The 19,776-nt window shown below is 65.8% G+C and overlaps 7 protein-coding genes across 7 annotated transcripts; 5 read left to right on the plus strand and 2 right to left on the minus strand.

Annotated features, from left to right (window-relative positions):
- Window positions 1-1,661: 1,661 nt before the first annotated feature.
- PFL1_03050 (uncharacterized protein) lies at window positions 1,662-7,155 on the plus strand (the record flags this gene model as incomplete). Its single annotated transcript, XM_007880567.1, has 2 exons — window positions 1,662-5,199; window positions 5,306-7,155. 2 exons carry the CDS (start codon window positions 1,662-1,664, stop codon window positions 7,153-7,155), a joined length of 5,388 nt encoding a protein of 1,795 aa, XP_007878758.1.
- Window positions 7,156-7,682: 527 nt separating this feature from the next.
- On the plus strand, window positions 7,683-10,364 carry PFL1_06864 (uncharacterized protein; the record flags this gene model as incomplete). Its single annotated transcript, XM_007880758.1, has 1 exon — window positions 7,683-10,364. The coding sequence occupies one exon, from the start codon at window positions 7,683-7,685 to the stop codon at window positions 10,362-10,364; it is 2,682 nt and encodes an 893-aa protein (XP_007878949.1).
- A 459-nt stretch (window positions 10,365-10,823) lies between these two features.
- PFL1_03052 (uncharacterized protein) lies at window positions 10,824-12,340 on the plus strand (the record flags this gene model as incomplete). Its single annotated transcript, XM_007880568.1, has 2 exons — window positions 10,824-11,348; window positions 11,471-12,340. 2 exons carry the CDS (start codon window positions 10,824-10,826, stop codon window positions 12,338-12,340), a joined length of 1,395 nt encoding a protein of 464 aa, XP_007878759.1.
- Window positions 12,341-12,494: 154 nt separating this feature from the next.
- On the minus strand, window positions 12,495-14,534 carry PFL1_03053 (uncharacterized protein; the record flags this gene model as incomplete). The annotated part of the gene is made up of 1 exon (XM_007880569.1): window positions 12,495-14,534. The coding sequence occupies one exon, from the start codon at window positions 14,532-14,534 to the stop codon at window positions 12,495-12,497; it is 2,040 nt and encodes a 679-aa protein (XP_007878760.1).
- Window positions 14,535-15,355: 821 nt separating this feature from the next.
- PFL1_03054 (uncharacterized protein) lies at window positions 15,356-16,366 on the plus strand (the record flags this gene model as incomplete). Its single annotated transcript, XM_007880570.1, has 4 exons — window positions 15,356-15,563; window positions 15,662-15,761; window positions 15,861-15,871; window positions 15,975-16,366. The coding sequence occupies 4 exons, from the start codon at window positions 15,356-15,358 to the stop codon at window positions 16,364-16,366; spliced, it is 711 nt and encodes a 236-aa protein (XP_007878761.1).
- Window positions 16,367-16,568: 202 nt separating this feature from the next.
- Window positions 16,569-18,162, minus strand: PFL1_03055 (uncharacterized protein; the record flags this gene model as incomplete). The annotated part of the gene is made up of 5 exons (XM_007880571.1): window positions 16,569-16,616; window positions 16,694-17,226; window positions 17,326-17,407; window positions 17,494-17,983; window positions 18,095-18,162. 5 exons carry the CDS (start codon window positions 18,160-18,162, stop codon window positions 16,569-16,571), a joined length of 1,221 nt encoding a protein of 406 aa, XP_007878762.1.
- Window positions 18,163-18,865: 703 nt separating this feature from the next.
- On the plus strand, window positions 18,866-19,710 carry PFL1_03056 (uncharacterized protein; the record flags this gene model as incomplete). Its single annotated transcript, XM_007880572.1, has 4 exons — window positions 18,866-18,957; window positions 19,067-19,142; window positions 19,269-19,501; window positions 19,581-19,710. The coding sequence occupies 4 exons, from the start codon at window positions 18,866-18,868 to the stop codon at window positions 19,708-19,710; spliced, it is 531 nt and encodes a 176-aa protein (XP_007878763.1).
- Window positions 19,711-19,776: the final 66 nt, after the last annotated feature.

The raw sequence follows: 19,776 nt of genomic DNA on the forward strand, positions 1-19,776 counted from the left end.
CTCGGCCTCGGCCAAGGCTGACGGCAGGCCCAGCCAGCTCACCGTCCCTCGGGCATGCGGGCAGCCCTGGCGATCGGGGCGGAGCGGCGATGCCCCTCCCCTTTGAAAAGGCATGCAGCCTCTGATGTAGCAAGCTTCCCGCCTCCGGTCGGTCGTCTTGGTTGCTTTCTGGTCGACGACGGACAAAGGAGATCCAAGCTGCTGGCTGGTGGTGGTGGCTGGCTGCCGAGCCGTTCCAGACCGACGATGGAGGCAGAGGCTAGGGCGGGCTCGGGTTGCGCTCGCTCGTTGGTCGATGCAGACATCTGCCCGACGCGCCAGCAGGCCAGGCCAGGCCTGCCTCGGCTGCCCCCGACGTCGAGCGAGGTGCGGTAACGGTAGGTTACGGTGCGGGTGTTGGTTTGGCATGGGGACGTTGGTGAGCTGAGCGACGCACCACAGCCCAGCAGACTGGGGGCTGGAGCGAGGGCGAAAAAGCCAAGATCTAAAATCCAAAATCCAAAAAGCAGGCAGGGCTTCCCCCGAGAATCCGCGCCTGCCCTTGGGTCCTTTGGCTGGACCGACGCGCAGGCTAGGGCTGCCCTGCGTGCCTGCCCTGCCTGCGTGCGTTTGGCCTGCCGGCCTGCCTCTCTTTGCTTGCCCTGGCCTGACGCAGCTCAGCCATCCATCCAGCGCCGGCCATCCAACGAGGCAGGGGCCTGGCTGCCTGGCTGCCTCGCCTGCCTGCCAAATGAAGCCGGCACGCCAAAATCTCGACACGCACCGATGGACGACCCCCCCAACTCCACGCTGCACCTCAATCTCGCCTTCGGACGCCACCTTCCCCCGTCACCACCACCACCACCACCACCAACACCAACACCATCACCCACCCGCCGCGCCCGTTGCTGCTCTTTGCGCAACGCCCGACCCGGCAGCCTCTTCTTCTTCGCTTGGCCACCACGGCCACCTAGCCATTCCTTAGCCCATCTGCTTCCCGCCCGACCCACCGCGCCCATCTCTCTGCCCGCCTTGTTTCCAGCCTCGTCAGCCATCCGATCCTCCTCCGCCGTTTCTTCTCTCGACCACCGTCACAGCATCTCAGCATCTCGCTCTCTCGCTTCACCGTCATCGGTCACCTTGGGCAACAGCCGCGCTCTCATATCCATCACACGTACCTGCCCACCCACACGGGCCCCGGCCCCGCCCGCTCCGCTTCTCGCACATACCCCCGCCTATCGCGCCGCCGCCCTGCCGCGTTCGGTACCGCTTCCTGCTTTCGTCAACAACAACCAATCGGTCCACATCGGCCGTGACGCTGCGGATTCATCGCACCCGCACCTTGTCGCCGCAGACCACACAGCGTCCGACTTGGCCATCCGCCCCGCCACCAGGATCGCTGGCACGCACCAACATCTACCGAGCCATCCCTCTGCTCCAACAGTCGGCCATCGATCAGCGGCGAAACGCTCCCCGGCTTTCGGACCCAGTGCCCGCTTCTGGCCTTGCGATCGACGCTAGCCTCAAACGCGTCTCGGCTGGTACCGCCTCCCCTTTGGTCAAAGGGCCCGGACCGCCATCTCGCATACACGCTCCAGCGGGCCACGGCCTGCCACACCCACCTCCTGCGGTCTCGCTATAGAAGGCACCGCTTCGGGGGCCGAGTCCACCGACGTCGTAGGATGTCCTTCTCCCTTTCGCCCGCGCCAATCTGCCGCACCAACAACGCGTCGACGCCTGGCAACTCGCCTCACCGGCTGCAGCGGTACGGGAGCTGCACACCGTCCGCATCGTCCAAGGCCATTCCGTTTCCGTGCTCCTCGATGGTCGCCGATGGCCGCCGCAAGAGTCAGAGTCCGCGGCTGCTCGGAGGCGTCTTTCGATCTCCCACGTCGCAGCAGCAGCTCGACCCCTACGCTCCTGGGCCCTCGACGCTCAAATTGATGGAGTCTCCCTCGGCATCGCCGGCCAAAGAAGCGCGCGCACGCAAGCAGGCCCGTGAAGCGGCGGCCGCAGGCAGGCTGACGCGCGGCCCCGCGAGTCGACTGGCGCGCGACGCCATGCCTGCCAGCGCCTGGACCAGGAGTCGCGGATCGAGCCACCAGCATCGCCACGACAGCAGCGGCAGCGACGACATCGACGACGACGCGCAAGACCCGCCTCGCGACCGATTCGACCTCTCGCCCGCCGCACCCACCGCAACGGCCGACGAGGAAGCGGCACGCCAGGCCAGGATCGAGACCGCCTCGGCCAACGCCTTCCGGGCTCACCATCGCCTGTCCCAGGTCTCGGGCGGAGGCAACAGCCATACGCCGGGCCCGAACCCCGCCTACGCCCTTGAACGCCACTTTGCCACCTACGTCAGCATGACGCCGCCAGCAAGCTTCGGATCTCGCACATCGAACGAAACCCCATTCGCCGCGAGCTACGGCCAGCAGCCGGCGCTCGCCCCGGCGACGGAGCTGCGGCCGCCCACCACCGGCATCCCGCGCTCCCAGGCATTCGGCAGCCTCGCTCCGCTTTCCAAGCTGGTCGCTCCCGCAAGGGACTCGGCCAATCTTTGCGGCGACGACGGCGGCGATGGCCAGGACCTCGGCATGCCGGTCGAGGCGATACCTTCGAGGCGTAGCCGTGGTCCTTCCGACGCGGGCATGCAGGGGCTCGGCATCTCTGGCGCCGGGGGCTTTGACGCCTGGCAGCAACGGGACGACCTCGTATCGGACGCAGAGGAAGATCAAGAGGTGGAGCAGGGCAGAGGCATCTTCGCTGGCTTTACGGCGCCCTCGAATGCAACTCGCGCTCGATCGAGGACGGAGCCCGAGACCCTCCGAGCTTCATCATCGGTCGGCTCGAGACGTGGCAAGGTGCCGTCGTTCTTGCGTTCCAAGGAGCTTGCCGCCGACAACGAAGCCTCCGCGATGGACGTCGACTCGGACAATGAGGCAGATGGCTTGCCCCTGCCCTCGCCCTCTCCCCTCGGCGACGCCACCTTCGGCGGGCAGGCTTGTCGCGGCATGGCAGCTGATCTCGCTGAGCCGCTGCTGCAGCCAGGCTTGCGGAGACCGCCGACGGGTGTCGACGACGCTCCCACTGGTGTTTCAGCACCCGCTGCGCACTCTTTGGTCGTCTCGATGACGCCTGACCGGAGCCGCGCAAACGGATCAAGCCGGGGCCAGCGCAGCCGGGCTCTCTCGTCGGCAGCGGTGCCGCGACCCGTACCCGAATTCCTCACGCCGCGGAGCTCGAGCTCGTCTGCACTCAACGGAGACAAGCTCGCCGGCGCCGCCACCCTCTTCAGCTTCGCAAGCCAGCCGCGCCCTAGCACGCGGTCAGCGACACAGACGGAAAGCGTGACGCCGGAGCCGTCGCGCGTCGCGAAACGGCGGTCCATCGGCGCTTCACTCGCGCCCATGAGCGCGGGCAAGCTGTTCCAGAGCGAGATTGCGGCCACACAAGGCGACCTCGACGATACGGAACCGCCGTCGCCGTCGACTGCGGGCACGTGGCCCACGGATCTGCTGTCGACGCCTTCGTCCTCGGTGCGGGCCAGGCGACGTGCGACGCCGAGCTCTTCGAGCCTCGCCGACGACTCGAGGTACGCCGACACCAGTCTCGACACGCCTAGCCGCATCTTCGACCCCAGCAACCTGGGTGCGGACGACAGTGGTGTGGCATTCGGTGGCGGCGAGGAGGAGCGGCACGCCATGTCGCTAAAGAAGGGAAGCGGCCTGCTCGCAAACAGCCTGGGGCTCCGCAAGGCAGCAACTGGAGGTCGTCGTTTCACTCACTCGCGCAAGTCCCTGTCGGCAGACAGCCTGACCTCGCCGTCCAAGGCCGAGGCCGAGGCAATGACGGCGACACCGCCCCGCCGGGAGGCGAGCTTTCACGGCAAGACCCCACACTCTCGCGCGCCGATCTCGAAGTTCAACGCCTTCGGGCCAAAGGAGAGGTCGGCGCTGATTCACGAGACCCGGTGGTCCGATGGCAGCTCCGCCACTTCCACACCCGATCGCGCTGCGGCCCTCCAACATTCCGTCCGCAAGCCCTTCACCAGCCCGGCGCGGGGCCTCGCAGCCAACAGCTCGGCGCCGTCCCACCACTGTGCCGACGGCTCGGCCTCCAATGCCACGTCAAGCTACATGACGCCGCAGAACTTCAAGAGCGTCAAGCCGCTGCAGGCTGCCTTTATGTCGACCGGTCTGGTCAGCAAGCGCAGCCGGCCGAGGGAGAACTCGGAGGGATCAAATGGAGGCGGAGGCGGCCCAGACAACCTTCCTGCACCGCCCCGGCCCAACTTTGGCAGCGCCCTCGGCCTGCGCGAGGTGGTGGCCGCCGCCAACGCACACGCCGCCGCCAATGCCGACAGGACTAGCCACGCGATGCCAGATACTCCAGTCAAGAAGGGAACTGCCAGCATGATCCCCTTCCCCGTCGTTGGAGGCGTTGGAGGCGGTGGTGGTGGCGGCTCGTCGCTGCGGCCACCTGCTCAGGCGGCTCGAAGGGCGCCCTCGCCTCTTGGGATGCACTCGCCCGCCGCAGACTCGGTCTCGAGCGGCTGCAGCGCCGACTCGCCCCTCTTGCCGGACGCCTGCGACAGCCCGACGTTCAACCTGATGGCGCTGAGCCCGCCGACGACCGATCACGAAGGCCCGCGGCACGGCCACGGCCACGGCTGGCCGGCCTACAGCACCGTGCCTCGGGCGAGGAGGCCGCCCATGTCGCTCTCGCACGCGTTCCAGCCGCTGGTGACGACAGACTCTGCCGACGACGACGTCAAGTCGGACGATACGCCTGCCAGTCCGAGCCTTCAGCAGCAGCGAGGCCCCAACCGCCTGCCGCCGCCAACCAGTCTGCGAAAGGGACGGGTGCGGGCGACGCCGCTTTCCCACGCCCTCGGACGCAAGAACAGCAGATCGGGACTCGGACTGACCCTCGACGACGCCGGCGCAACCGCCTCGCCGTCGAAGGCCTTGCCGCGCTTCGATAGCCCAGCCAAGCCGACTCGCGGCATCGACGTGTCTGCTCGTCCTGGACACAAGCGCGCCCAGCTGAGCGAGGTCGAGCATGCTGCCCGTCAGCGCCCCTCATTCATCCGCAACCGCAACTCGATTGGACTGCAGCGCAAGAGCAGCTTCGGACTCAACAACGACCCCGAATCGAACGACGAAGCGGTCCCGATGACGCCGACCAGGACCTCGACCCCGCTCAAGTGGTTCGAAGGTGAGCCGCGCCCCTGTTTGACTGGATGCTGTGGGCCGACACAACAGTGATGCTGACCGCCGATGCTATCTCCGGCTGCCCTACACTCTCCTCGAACCCGCCACAGCTGCCCAGGTCGTCACTACACCATCGCCCTCGTCCCGACGACAGGCAGCCCAGCAGCTGCGTGCTCAGCGGCGCAGCCTGATCCAGGGTGGCCGTCGCGCCTCGCAGCTGTCGGAATCGTTCGCAGCCCACGACGGCCCGGCGTCGGCCGCAAACGTCGACAACGAAGCATCCCTCGCCTTCGCCGGCCCGGACGGCCCGGGCACCCCGAGCGGCACCACCGCTTCGCTCCACGGCATCGATGTCGCCGCCGGCAGCCGCCTGGAGCTGTGCTTCACGATGGAATCGATTCTCGGGCAGGGCGAGTTCAGCGAGGTCGTCAAGGCCGAGGACAAGGTGACCGGGATGGCCTATGCGGTCAAGCGGATGAAGAAGGCCTACAGCGGGCCGCGCGACCGCCTTCGAAGGCTCGAAGAGGTCGATGTGCTCCGCCACCTCTCCAAGGATCGCGGCCACCCCAACGTCATTGGCCTCATCGATGCGTGGGAGGAGGGCGGCCACCTCTTTGTCCAGACCGAGCTGTGCTCGCTCGGCACGCTCGCCTTCTTCCTCGACCAGTACGGCGACTCTGTCGGCTCGCTCGACGAACCGCGGCTGTGGAAGATCCTGGCCGAGCTCTCTTCCGGCCTCGCACACATCCACGGCAACGGCATCCTTCACCTCGACCTCAAGCCAGCCAACGTCTTCATCACGGAGCTCGGCACGCTCAAGATTGGCGACTTTGGCATGGCCACGCGCTGGCCGCCGCCGGACGCGATGACGATCCTCCGTGGTGCCGCGCTCGAGGCGACCGACGCCGCATCGGCGCCCAGCAAGCTCGGGCAACTCGAAGGCGTGGCCGCGCTGGCCACCCGTCGCCCTCACCCGACGAGGGGCTGGAGCCTGGAGCGCGAGGGCGACCGCGAGTACCTCGCGCCTGAGATTATGCGCGAGGGCCAGTACGGCAAGGCGGCCGACATCTTCAGCCTGGGCCTCATCCTGCTCGAGGCTGCCGGCAACGTGCAGCTGCCCGACAACGGCGAGCCGTGGCAGAAGCTGCGCAACGACGACTTTTCCGACCTCGACCTGCGCGATCGCAGCGGCACGCTGCTGCGCATGCTGTCGAGCCTGCTGGCCTCGGACCCGGCGCGCCGGCCCACGGTCGACGAGATTGTCGAGCACCCGGTCATGGCAGTCGTGCGCACGCGGATGGCCAGGGGTCTGCTGACCAGCGAGCTCGACCAACTGCCCGAGATCGACCTGCCGCACTCCGAGTCGGGCCTCACCGCCAGCGCCTCGACCAACTCGGTATGCAGCGCCGCCTCGAACCGGACCGCCGGACGACGCAGCGAGCTTGGAGGCGACCCAGACGACGGCGACGGCGCATCGGCATCAGCATTGGCATCGGCATCGGCGCTGGGCCTTTCGGGCATCCCTGCATCGGCCTCGGACCGTACCACGACGTCGACGTGCAGTTTGGCATCGGCGTCGTCGAATCTGGCGCTCAACGTGCGCGGCGCTCTGATCCAGGAGCCCGAGGACGACTTTATGCGCGAGGTGGTGGCGGCCGATCCGGTCGAGCAGTCCCTCTCGCACTCGGCGTACCCGTACGACTCGTCGTTTTCCTCGACTGCCTCGTCGTCGTCGTGCGCCTCGCCCACGCCGCAGTCGAGCCAGCTGGGGATGCGCAGGCCGCTCGCCGACATTCAGCCATGCAGCATCGGTGGCGTTGGGGGCGGTAGGCCGCGCTACAGCTCGGATCTCGACGACGGGGACAGCGTGCATCGCACGGGCTCCCACCATCTGGCGGCCGAACAGCAGTGGGTCGACGACATGGACCTCGACGACGACGTCGACGCCAGGGCCATGTGACGGCCTCGCACTCGTTTTTGTCATCGCTCTGCATCTCGTACGACGCCCTCCTTGCCTCTTTTGTTCGCTCCCGCTCTCGCCCCTTGACGTCGCAACCTAGATTAGGTCCCATGCCCAGCCCGCCATACATAACCCCCCTCATCTGGTCCGAGTCGAGTGCGTAGGTAGGCGTAGCGTAGCAACAGGACTCTGATTTCATCGTACGACGCCGCCAATCAGGTCGACGCTGGCCAGTCGAATCAAAGGCGAGACTTGCCCCCTCTCTTTCACTTCACCTCTCCGTTGAGACGGTCCTCGGGCAGTCTGCTGAGCGCCGTCGAGTTGCAAGCGTGTAGTTGGCTGGATCTGAGCCAGAGGGGGCCGCGCACGGCCCAGAAGCCAAGGTGGCGCGTCGCCCTCCTCTCCCCGCATTTCGCGCAAACGGCACCCTGGGGGGTTCGGACACCTCGAACGCCTCGACCACCACAACCCATCGCCGTTGTCATCAGTCTTGCTTGCTGCACCAACAGCTGCCGCATCCGGGCACCATGAGGCTGCTTTTCGTCGCCCTCCTGACCGCGGCTCTGGGCGGCCCAGGCCCATCACTTGCATCGCAGCAACGCCACTTTGCCTCGTCGCCTGCGCCTGCCGCCGTCTCTTGGTCATCCATCCCGCCATGCCATCCATTCTGCCCCTCTTCGCACGGCTCCCTCGCCCAAATCGAATCGCGCCGCTACCCCGCGGCATCGCTGGGCAACCTCGAGTTCACCAACCCGCTGATTGGCACCCAGGGCCCGGATCCATCCGAGTACGGCGGCATGGTCCCTTCGCTCTCGTCGCCGTTTGCATCGACCCGCCTCATCCCAATGACGCGCGAGAACAAGGTCAGCGGCGTTCCGTACCACTTCAACGACACGTCGAGCATCGGCGCCATCATCAGCAGGCAGCCCGCTATCTGGATGGGAGATTACGGCCACGTCGCCCTCTGGTCCACCGCTAGGGGCGAGGACGTCAAGCTCGACGTGCACCAAAGGGCAAAGCCCTTCGATCGCGAGCGCGACGAGTATGCAAAGGTGTGGAAGTACGCCGTACGGCTCGGCGGCCAAGGGCCAGAAGAGGAGCAGGTCGTCATGGAGCTGGCGGGCAAGAGCCGAGCTCACATGGTCCAGTTCACCTATCCCGACCTGCCGTCGACCCCAGAAGCCGGGGCGGCCGGGGTGATGAAGGACGAGGACGAGCATGCAAAGGGCCCGGCCATCTCCTCCAAATCCTCGCGGGCTTCGTGGCGAGGTGGTGTCGAGATCGACGTCGATCACGGCGAGGTGAGCGGCTACAACACCGAGCGCATGGACTACCGGCTTGGACCCAACCAGGCGCTCGACTTCAAGGGATGGTACGTGGCGCGCATCGAGCACCAGCTGCAGGGCTCCGATCAGTGGATCGCCGGTTTCGCCTCAGACGGGCATCGCGTCGACTACGGCACGGTCCACACCAACTCGAGCGGGACCACGCTCCATCCCGCCGAGCGGGCAAGGTGGAACGACCTCGGCGTCTACGGCTACGTACGCCTGCCTGCCAACGTCAAGCGGGCGAGGGTGCGGATCGGCATGAGCCTCATATCGAAGCAGCAGGCCGCGTTCAACCTCGAAGACGAGATGCCCGACGGCACCGAGCTCGAGGACGTGGTGCAGCACTCGATCGAGGCATGGAGGAAAAAGGTGGACCGGATCCAGGTCCAGGGCGGCGAGCAGAGGGACAAGACCATCCTCTTTACGGCCATGGTCCGCGCCAGCGTCTACCCGGCCGAACACGCCGAAGTGGTGCCGCCAGAGGGCTGGAAGGCTCGAGCCGCTGGTGCGATGCCTTCTGCCTCGCCCGCACCTTCCGAGCACGGTATCCCCCACGCGCGCCAGCACATTGCCACGGCTGCGTCGACGGCTGCCGCAGCGGCAGCCGGGGAAGAGCGACAGCATCACTACTACTCGGCCTACACCGACTCGGTCCACCGCGTGCCAAAGGGCAAAGGCACGCAGCGCTACCAGTCGTTTTCCATCTGGGACATCTACCGGGCGCAGTGGTCGACGCTGATCCTGTTCGAGCCCGAGCGTGTTGCCGACATGGTGCGGTCGATGCTCGACATCTACGACGAGTCTGGACGGCTGCCGATGTGGGCCAACCTGGGCGAGACCAACATCATGATTGGCACGCACGCCGACTCGCTCATCGCCGAGGCGGCGCTCAAGGGCATCTCTGGGTTCGACGCCGACAAGGCGTGGCGGGCTGTCCTCGACGACGCCACGGTGCCTCCGGAGCGCGAGGGCGAGCTGCGCTACGCCGACCGCGAGGAGTACACGCCGCTCGAGGTGCGCGCGGGCCTGTCGGCGTACGAGGAGCTTGGGTACGTCCCGCTGGACCAGTGGGACGAGTCGACGAGCCGCACCCTCGACTACGCCTACGACGACGCGGCGGTGGCTGTGCTGGCCCGGCTGCAGAATCGCACCGATGAGGCGGAGCGCTTCGAGAGGCGGAGCAAGACGCGCTGGCGCAACGTCTTTGACCCGTCGACGGGCATGGCGTGCGCGCGGCACTCGAACGGCAGCTTCCTGCCGCAGCCGCTGCCGACGCCGCAGGCGAGGCAGGACGGCTTCACCGAGGGCAACATGTTTGACTACACGTTTGCGGTGCCGCACGACGTCAAGGGCCTGATTTCGTACCTCTCGCCCTCGAAGCTCGTCGAGCTGCTGCGGCGGCACTTTGACGAGGGCCACAACAACATCTCCAACGAGCCGTCGCAGCACATCCCCTACCTCTACTCGTACCTGGACCGGCACGGGGACACGCACCGCATCGTGCGGCAAATCCTGGGCGAGGGGTACGGCGACCGAGAGGACGGCATCACGGGCAACGAGGACTGCGGCCAGATGAGCAGCTGGTACCTCTGGAACGCGGCGCTGGGCGTGTACCCCATGAACCCGGTCAGCGGCGAGGTTGTCGTGGGCGGCGGCATGGCGTTTGAGCGCGTCGAGGTGCGCATCCCGCCCCGACGTGCGGGCGGCGAGGCGACCAGGCTGACGATCACGGCCGAGGGGCTGGACGAGGGACGGGTGTACACGCGCGGGGTCGAGGTGAATGGGCAGAGGAGGGGCGCGGTGCTGCGCTGGCAGGACCTCGTCGAGGGCGGCGAGTGGGCGTTTGACATTCGCGGCGAGACCGGACCGTGGGAGGCGTAGGCCGTCTGGTCGCACCTGGCAATGGAAGATGGTGGAGCGCGGGACGAAGATGGTGGAATCGCGACGAGGCCCCCAGCTCCAGATGGAATTTCAAATGGACGGCTTCTGATTGGCTGTGGGGCCCTCCTTGGGCTCCTCCCCCGCGTCGAGGGTCGCGTTATCGAAGCGGGCCTCGCCTCGCCCTGCCTGGCCAGCCGGGTCCGCCAGATCTCGTTATCCCAGCCGAGAAGAGTCGGCCGCCGGGCCCTCGAGGGCGAGCGAGACACAGCTCTAAATTTTCCGCCTCTGGAGCGAGGCTGGCCTGTCCGACCAACGTGTGTAACGTGAGCGGGCTCAAGGTAGACTGTCAGCTGTCGGATCGTCAATACGGCGCTCGTCATTGGTCCATGCACCTCTGCTTTTGCCCGGCCTGGGAGCAGGAGCAGGGTCGTCGTTGGTTCCTTTCGGTGACAAGCAGCCATGCCGCCGCCATCCTCTGCGGAGGGCGGGCGAGGGTGGATAAAAAGAGATACCTTCGTCCCCCTCCGCTGCCGCTTCTCCATCGCCATCGCCATCCCCATCTTCTTGCCCCACGGACACCATCCTCACATTCTCCTATCCTCGATTGTCCGCCCAAGGTCGATACGATCCAACATGCCCTGCCCACCAAGTCAAAAGGGTTGCGCCAACTGCTCCTGCGCCCCCGCCCCCGCCAGCGCCAGCGGCCCCACGAGCGGCGCGGCCGTCTCGCTCCCCCGTCGTCAGGGCGGCACCACCAACGAGTCCACACCCCTCCTCTGGCCCACGACCGATGGCAACACGGCCGGTAACGCTTCAGAAAACTACCAGTCGACCGAGCGGCAGCAGGGCGAGGAGCCGTGTGCGGTCGTGGCTCAGGGTGGTGCCGGGACCGTGTGCTGCCGCACGCACCAGGAGGAGGAACGCACCCTCATCGATCCGGACCTCGCACGCGACTGCATCGTCGGACTCTCGGATGGCCTCACCGTGCGTAGCCTACCGAAGCGCATTCCGCCCAAGCTTCCACACTCACATCGACCCGAGATGCTGTTCCAGGGTTTTCTGACTTCCCCTCCTCCTCCTCCTCGATTCGATTCGCACATCACCAGGTGCCCTTTGCGCTCACGGCGGGCCTATCGAGCGTGGGGTCCTCGCGCCTCGTCGTCCTGGCGGGACTCGCGGAGCTGGTATCGGGTGCGATTTCGATGGGCATCGGCGGCTTCCTCTCGGCCCAGGCCGAGCTGCAGCACTTCCACTACCACGAGCGCGCGACCCAGGCGCGCCTGCTGCGGTCGTGCGACGGCGAAATCGACCGCCAGGTCGAGGAGATCCTCACCGACTACGGCGTCGAGCGCGACACGTGCCGCCGCGTGGCGCGCGAGCTGAGGCGCAAGGAGGACCAACGCGTACAGAGGAGGTTGCAGGTCCAGGCGCGAAAGGAGAGGGAGAAGAGCGCCAGGAGGCGTAAAGTGTTTGGCGTGCTTCCCTTGCCCTCTTCGGCTGTTGGTGCTGCGCCGACGCCGACGAGGAGGAGAGGAGACGAGGAGAGCCTCGCCGCGCCAAGCGCCAGCAACACTGCCAACGTCGACAACCACGACCACGACGAGGACGAGGACGAGGATGAGGACCAGGTCGGTCTGACGCCCTTCCTTCTCCGCGTCGGATCGGGCCTCGAGCCCGTCTCGACGTCGCGCCTCTACATTTCGGCCCTGACAATCGGGACGAGCTACTTCGTCGGCGGCGCCATCCCGCTGCTGCCCTACGTCTTCATCCCGGACGCCGCCCAGGCGCTCCTCGTCTCGATCGTCGTCACGGGCGTCATCCTCCTCGTCTTTGGCGTCGTCAAGCAGCGCGTCACGGGCGGAGAGGGCGGCGTACGCGGTTACCTCTACGGCGCCCTCAGCACCCTCGCCGTCGGCGGCGTCGCGGCCGGCGCAAGTTGGGCCATTGTCAGCGCCCTCGAGCGTGGTGGAGACTAGGCGATCGGCCGGCCAGCGCTGGCCGAGACGGTGGTGATGGTGGTGGTGGTGGTGGAGATGGGTGAAGCGGACGCCCCGTCCGATCCCCTCCCCCTTTTCCTATGATTTCAAGCCAAACGGGCGGCGGGAGGAACCGACTGACAGAGTAGCTACGTCACGTCGTCCCCTCGGCCGTACCGTCAGACTCCCTGTAGCCCCTTGCGATACCCTCTCGGCCCTCTTCCAACCTGCTGGGCGCATCGAGCCCGAGCCGCTGCTCGAGGCCCTTCCACCCACGCTTCTCGAGGTGCGCCGTGCTCGCCGACTGCAGGATCGTCGTCATCGTCCCGTCGGCGTTGCGCAGCGCCACCGTGTGGCTCTCCGCCCCGCCGCCGTTTGTCGAGGACGCCGGGAGCAACGCTCGAGAAGTCGAAGTCGCTGCTGCGTCGTCGTCGCTTGGAGTGGTGCCCGTGCCACCGTAGCGCGTGCGCGAGACGTAGGAGCCCGTGATGAGGGAAAAGTGGGGCCGGTCCTCGTCCTCGTCCTCCTCGTCGTCCTGCCGGCCTGCATCTGCACCGTCGGCGCTCGACGGCGGTTGCCTTGCGCCCTCTCCGTCCTCGTGCTCCTCGTCGTCCCCTCGAGCATCTCCACCGCCACGCCCCAGGAGCTGCCCGAGTTCAAGAACATACTCTCCCGTCCACCGCACATCGTCGCCATTGCCCGCCTGGAGGGCGAGCTCCATCTCAAAGGGCGTGACGATGGGCCGGAAAAAGTCCTTTGAGTCGACCAGGCTGTTTTCGGGACACGCGATGAGGACGAACAGGTCAACCTCTTGGAAGTTGGCCAGCTTGGCCGGGTTGAGCTTGCCCACGCTGATTGTGTACACCTTGCGTCCGCTGCCCTTGGCCGTCAGCTTGGAGCGCAGCCGCGAAAGCAGCGGCAGGTAGGCGTGCACGCCGAGCGTGCCCACCAGCAGGCCGACGACGGCGGCGTCGCGCGCCTTGAGCACGTGCGTGTACCGCTTCATCAGCAGCCGGTTCGTCGAGCCCGTCTCGAGCCGTGTCGACCGCGTGTGAGGGTTGTACGAGAGGAAAGGTGTCGTCGGTCCCAGCAGCAGCAGGAGGTTGGTGAGCGACAGAGACTCGGGACCCAGGTAGAGGAAGGCGCAGTCCGACAGCGCGACGCCGTCGGGGAGGTGGAGCGACTTGGACGGTCCGAGCGGCGACTCGGAGCGTTTCTCTTGGCTTGGTGGCTGCGACGGCGAGGGCCGCGGCGGCGGCACGGATGACGAAGCGGAAGCTGAAGTGCAGCCGCCACCGCAGCATGCCGATGATGACGGTGGTACTGCCGTCGATGACGATGAGGCCTCTCTCGGCGATGCTCGGCAGCAGCTAGATGTCGATGAGGTCTGACGGCAGGGACCGTCGGCCTGGTCACGATCCTGCATTGACAGCGCGCCAACATCTCTGGATAGACCGGAAGCCAGCTTTTCCTCGTAGTTGCGCCGGGTGTCGATCTCGGTCCTGATGAGAGGCACCTTGATGCCCCTTTGCCTCAGGCATTCCTCGAGGCGCCGGAAGGTTTCGTCAGCCGCATGGGCCCAGGCAACGTCGTAGGAGAGCACGAGCGCGGAGGGTGTTGACGCGGAGGCGGTCGAAGAGGATCCAGCTGGTGCTGCTGGGTCGCTGATGCCATGGAAGAGGTCGGCGAGGGACGCGTCTGCGAGGGACGAGGCGGCGTGGTCGACGTCGATGGGCTGCTTGGGGAAGACGTAGATGACGGGCAGGCGTGCGGTCGGGCTGAGGCAGGCGTGGCCGTAGTGCACGACGAGGTCGGCATTGACATGCTGAGCGGCGACCTCGTCAACGCAGCAGCTGCCGTAGCTCGTATCGGCGAGGACGTAGAAGCTGGGCAGCTTCTTTTCCCACTCGGCTGCGTCCTGCTCTTCGATGTCCGGGTTAGAGGAGCGGTAGAGGGCACGGGTCTCGCGCTTCAGAGCCCAGTAGACGGGTACGGAATCGATGAGAGCCTCGTCTGGAAACTGAAGGGCCACATGGCGGAACCTGCCCTTGACGATCTTGGTGGCGGTCGAGAGGATGTCGTAGACGTGGTAGATGGAGCGGCCGGATGCGGCCGCGGTGGCCGACTGGGCTGCCGCGTCGAGCTCTACCTCGTGGGTGATGATGGCGGCATCGGTGGTGGAGAATGCGGCCATGTCGGGCGGATAGCGGGAGGGCGCTGAAAGGGGGATGGTCGAGGAGAGGCGGGCAAGCAAGCAAGGAAGCCTCGAAGAAGCCTCGAGGTTAAAAGGTGCAGCGGAGGAAAAACTCGGCGGGCCGGCGCGGAAGTCGGAAGTCGGGAGAGGGTTTGGGCAGCGCTGCGCCCGACCCCAGGCCTTGGCCTGCGCCTGGCCGACTCTGGGCGCAGGGGCCTGCCAGGCTGTGTGCTTGCTGGTGGCGAGGACCCACGAAAGGCTGCTGCGGCTAACGTTACGCTTGACGACTACTCGCCCTAGAGCGGCCAGCCACCGGCGCAAAGCGAGCTTGGACATGCATGATCACTGACCATCCGTATCGGCGTCGACGAGGCTACATAGGCTTGCGCGCGGCCATCCTGGAACGGCCAGGCTGCACCGGGGCGTGGCCTGGTCTGGCGCGCCGCCAGTCCTCAGCTCAGCGCTTTCGGCGCAACGCCCCGTCGCTACACGGACCAAGTGGGCGTACAGGAGCCTAATATGATCGTGTTGTCCGACTACACAAAAGGGGAGCCAGCGGGATGGCACACAAGGATAGGCTCAGGAGCAAGCCGAGGCGTTCACGTTGTGCGCCGATCATGATCCTTTGTCGTCGTTCTTTGCTGTTCCTCGCGGCTCGTCCCACTTCGATGACGCCCCACATCGCAGCCATATAAAGCCTCCTCCCCCTTCGTTGCTCTTCTAACCCCCTCCCTCACATCTCACCCTTGCCTAAACCGACGAGCTCCCCTTCCCATCCTCCTACAAGAGCCGACGCATCCCCCCTCCCGGAACCGTCAACGATGCACGCCGCCCTCCTCTTTTCGTCGCTCTCCCTCCTGGCCATTTCGGCCGTGACGGGTCTGCAGGTCACGTTTCCCACGTCGTCCGACTACTGGGTGGCGTGCGGATGGAACGTGCTGCGCTGGACGAGCGACGCAAACGACCCGCCCATCTTTTCCGTCTCGATCCAGGCGCAGAACAAGACGGCCATCAACGACGATGAGCTCGGTACGTCGTCGTCGTCGTCGTCCTGGTGATAGCTGTGTGAAGAGCGTGTGGGCCTTGCTGACATCCAGAGGCTCACCTTCGTCTGGACCATGACGCAGCGGCCAACTCGTTGAACACCAAGCAGGGCGCCGCAGAGGTCTTTGTACCCTGCATCGCCCCCACCGACAACATCATGGTCCATCTCGTCAACGCTAGCCAGTGGGTCGCCGCGATACCTAGGATCTCTTGCGAGAGCCTCGACTGACCCTCGTCTCTCGGCCCTCCTCGTTCTCCCTCTCCTTGCCGCGCTGCGAATAGCTACGACCACAGTACGTCTCTCTCTCCGACCCCTTCAGACCCATCCCGCGTCTGCGTCGCCTCATCCGCTCACCCTCCCATCCCTCACTCCCGTTCCCCCATCCACGCCACTAGAGAACGGCCTGCTAGCCAGCTCCGAAAGCACCTCGATCAAGGCAAACGGCACCACACCAGCGCCCAACTCGCACCAGACAAAGATCTCCTCGAGGCCCGACCCTAACTTCGCCGCCGCTTCCACAAACACCTCCCTCTCGGCTCCCTCCACCTCGTCCTCGTCGTCGTCCTCGAGCAACGCCGCGACCGGTCAGACCGCTGCCAACGCTGGTGCCACCGCCGCCGGCCCCACTTCCGCCAAGCCAGGATCCAACGACCCCGCCACCGGCTCGCTCCCCAACTCCACGGGCGACAAGAAGAACAACGCTGCCGCATCCGGCCTCGGCATGTCAAGGGCCAGCATCGCTGCTGCCGTCGTCGCTGCCGTGCTCGGTGGCTGGACTCTGGTTTGACTTCCGGACGGCTTCGTCTGGTTTGTCGAAGTTTGAGCGGCGGTAGTGGCCCTCGTGTCGATTCGTAGATACAGCTAGTCCTGTTTCGTCTTCCTCATCGCCTCTCTTAATTGTCCCGCGTGATCGTGGCGCTTTGCGCCTCGCCGATGTCTCTTGCCGTTAGATGGACGCAACTCTGCCTATGTGGCCCGTCCATTGACCGTCATCGACCGCCTTCCAGCTCCTTGAGCTCCTCCGGCGACATGAATGCCTGTCGCAGGAGACGCGGGACAGCACGTCGGGTCAGATCTCTACGCCAGCGCAGCGGGGAAACCACGAGTGACTCACATCTTCATCGAGCCCGTCGAGCTCGTCCGAAGGGTCCACCTCTTCAGCCCTCGTGTAGGAGGTGGTCTGCGACGAGCTGGGCATGGCACCGTCGAGCCGCTCCGTCTTGACCTTCTCAGCCTTGACCGGCTTCGACGCCCCATCCTGACCCGCCCTCTTGAACGCCGGCGGTATTGGGACGACTTTAGCCGCGGGGACAGCCATCGTCGTCGTCGTCGTCCACACCTCGCGCTTTGCCGGAGCCATCGCTCTAGACGCCCTGGCAGGCGCCCTGCCGTTCTCCTCGTCAGAGGGTGGCGGCTCGAGGTCCTCTCCCATCTCGGCGGGCAGCGACGCGCCGTGCTTGGCCAGCTTGTCGGCCATCTCGTTGCCGTGGATGCCCGAGTGCGCCAGCACCTTGACCAGCTTGGGGCGCAGCTTGCACGACGCCATCTCGCGGTCCAGGCGCCGGACCAGGTCGCGGTTCATGACGTCGGTGCCCATCGAGTTGATCCAGCCCCTCTTGCGCCAGCCCGAAATCCACTTCTCCACGCCTGCCAGATGGGTGAGCGGGCATAGATGACTCGGGCGGGTCAGCGGGCTTGGTCGGCGGTGGCGCATACACGGTGAGAGGGCGCCATGATATCACTCACAGTCCATAGAGTACTGGCTGTCGGTGTGGATGACCAGCTGAGCCTCTGGGTCTGGACACAGCTGGATGGCCCGGATCATCGCCTGTCGAGCGCATAGATGCAGGGGGAGACGAAAAGCGACGTCAGCCGGAAGAAGGCGAGGACGGCTGGAACCGGAGCTAGACTCGCCATGAGCTCTCCGCGATTGTTGGTCTGGATGGGACCTGGCACCCGCCTGGCCTCGTTGAGACCGTGCAGGCTCTGATCCTCCCAGTAGACGCCCCAGCCCGCCCTGGCCGACTTTTTCCCATTGCCAAGCCCGGATCCGTCGACAAAGACGTTGATCGTCTTGACCTTGGAGCCGTCTGCCGAGTACTGCGGCCGAGGAAAGACGGCCTTTGACGATGAGGCGGTCGCGTTGATCTTTTCCTCCTTGACGCGTTTCGAAGACGAGGACGACGAGGCTGTCGATGCTACGGACTCTTGGCGGTGGCGCTTCTTGTTGTCCTTTGACGACGAGGGCTGCGAGGGCGTGTCGTCGTGGAGTGGGATAAAGTCGGCCGATGCGCCCTTGTGGTAGCCCGAGTGGCTCTTGACAAACGCCTCGGCCTCGTGGCGGGTGTCGAACTTTTTGAAGACGGCGCCGTTGAAGCCGCGGACGTTTGCCTCGCACTCTGTCCTGTGGTCAAGTCAGTGGGGGACAGGGGAAGCGAAAGGGGGGTGTCGTTATGGTCGTCAGCTTGGCAGGTACAGGCCGAGGAGAGGCTTCGGAGCGGCGCAGACGACTGACCACGAGGTGTAGACGCCCGTCTGCTTGCCGCGCTGTACGGCATAGAAGCCGCCTTTTGACTTTGCCATGTGGTCGTCGTGCCGCTCTGCGGCGTCGGTGGAGATGAAGCGGTGGTCGAAAGCGTTGCGGGAGTGGCGAGCTTGGCGGTGAGAGTCGACGGAACGGGCCGGGGCCAGCAAGGTGCCAGACGAAGCGCGGGGATGAGCCTGTGAGGGGCGAATTGTGACTGTAGCGCGGAGAGGGGTGTGGCTGTGCACGGATGCTCGCTGCGCAGCGGTGGTGGCGAGAGCGGAGAGCCGGGCGAGCGTCGGGCAAAGCGATGCCATACAGCCACGCCGAGCTGCGTCGGGAGATGGCCGATGAAGCCCAGAGGCAAAAGGTGCAACGACGGCGGGCAGGCAAGCCTTGTAGCAGGACGGCGAGCAAAAGGCAGGTGGTGGTGGGTGGGGGTTTGGGGGTTGACTGTCCGGCAATGGTCCGACGGCACGGCGCAAGGAAAAAAGCTCGCTCGCTCACTTTTGAGAGTCGAGCGAGGTGCAGCGCCAGGGTCCACCCGCACGCCGCCCTCGCCCTGGCTGGCTCTGGCTGGCTGGCTGGCTGCCTGCTGGCTGCCCTCGGCCTTCGGACAAGTGGAGGCGGCAGGCAGGCTGAGAGAGTAACGAAAGAGAGCGAGCCAGAGAGGCCCTTCCTCGCCTATGCTCACCGCTGTCACCAGGGCTACCACCATCACGTCGTCCAACCCACCCACCCTTCCACCACAGAAATCTCAGCATGGTATCTGCACCACAGAGCAGCCAGCCCACAGCCGACCTCGCAGCGGGCCAGAAGCTCGTCAACCTCCTCGCAAACGAGGTCAAGGTAAAGTAGGTCGGATCCTCTTTCCCTCCCAGCCGTCGCTTGGCAGGTCCAGGTTGGGCTAGGCTGACCATGGGCGTGGCTTCCTCTTTCCCTCCATCCTCGGCGAATCGCCAGGGCATCTTCTGGCTCGTCAAAGGACGCAAAGGCCATCCTCAGCGGTGACCTCGAGACCGCCTGGACGTCCGAGAATGTATGTCGCCCTCTTCCCTCCCTCCCTGCCTGACCCATCGACCGCAGACCATCGAGTCGTGATGCTGACCAACATCACCGACCTGCTCAACCGACTTACCTCGCACTCTGCCCGGTCGCGCGACAGGCATCGCCCGTCTCGGATCCTGGATCGACAGTCTCGACATTGACATTCAAGCTGCCGTCCGACCAGGGTGGCGCGCGCATCGGATCCCTCCACTCCATGGCCCTCACCTTTGCCGGCGGCTTCTCGGCCATGAACGCCCGCCTCCTCTACTCGACCGAGTCGTCGCCGACTGAATGGAAAGACGCCGCCGCCGAAGTGTTTCCCTACGACTCCAACGCAAAGCAGTTCTTCCGGTAGGTACGAGGCCATAGCGGAGCGGAGCAGAGATGGGCCGTCGCTGACATCGCTCAAATCGTTCTCGCGGCATGACAGGCTCGAGACCAATGAGACCGCCAAGGACGAGATCGCCACCTCGCTGCGGCTACAGCTCAGCGGGAGCACCGACGACTACGGCCGCGTCACCGTATACCAGGTCGAGATCTACGCCATCGCCTCGACCTAGACTCACACCCTCGCTGTCAAACAAAAGAAGAGAAAGAAGAGAAGAGCATCTCCGCGTCTATACGTT

This window comes from Pseudozyma flocculosa (genome assembly GCF_000417875.1).
Source record: "Pseudozyma flocculosa PF-1 unplaced genomic scaffold scaffold00009, whole genome shotgun sequence".
NCBI classification, from domain to species: Eukaryota; Fungi; Basidiomycota; class Ustilaginomycetes; order Ustilaginales; family Ustilaginaceae; genus Pseudozyma; species Pseudozyma flocculosa.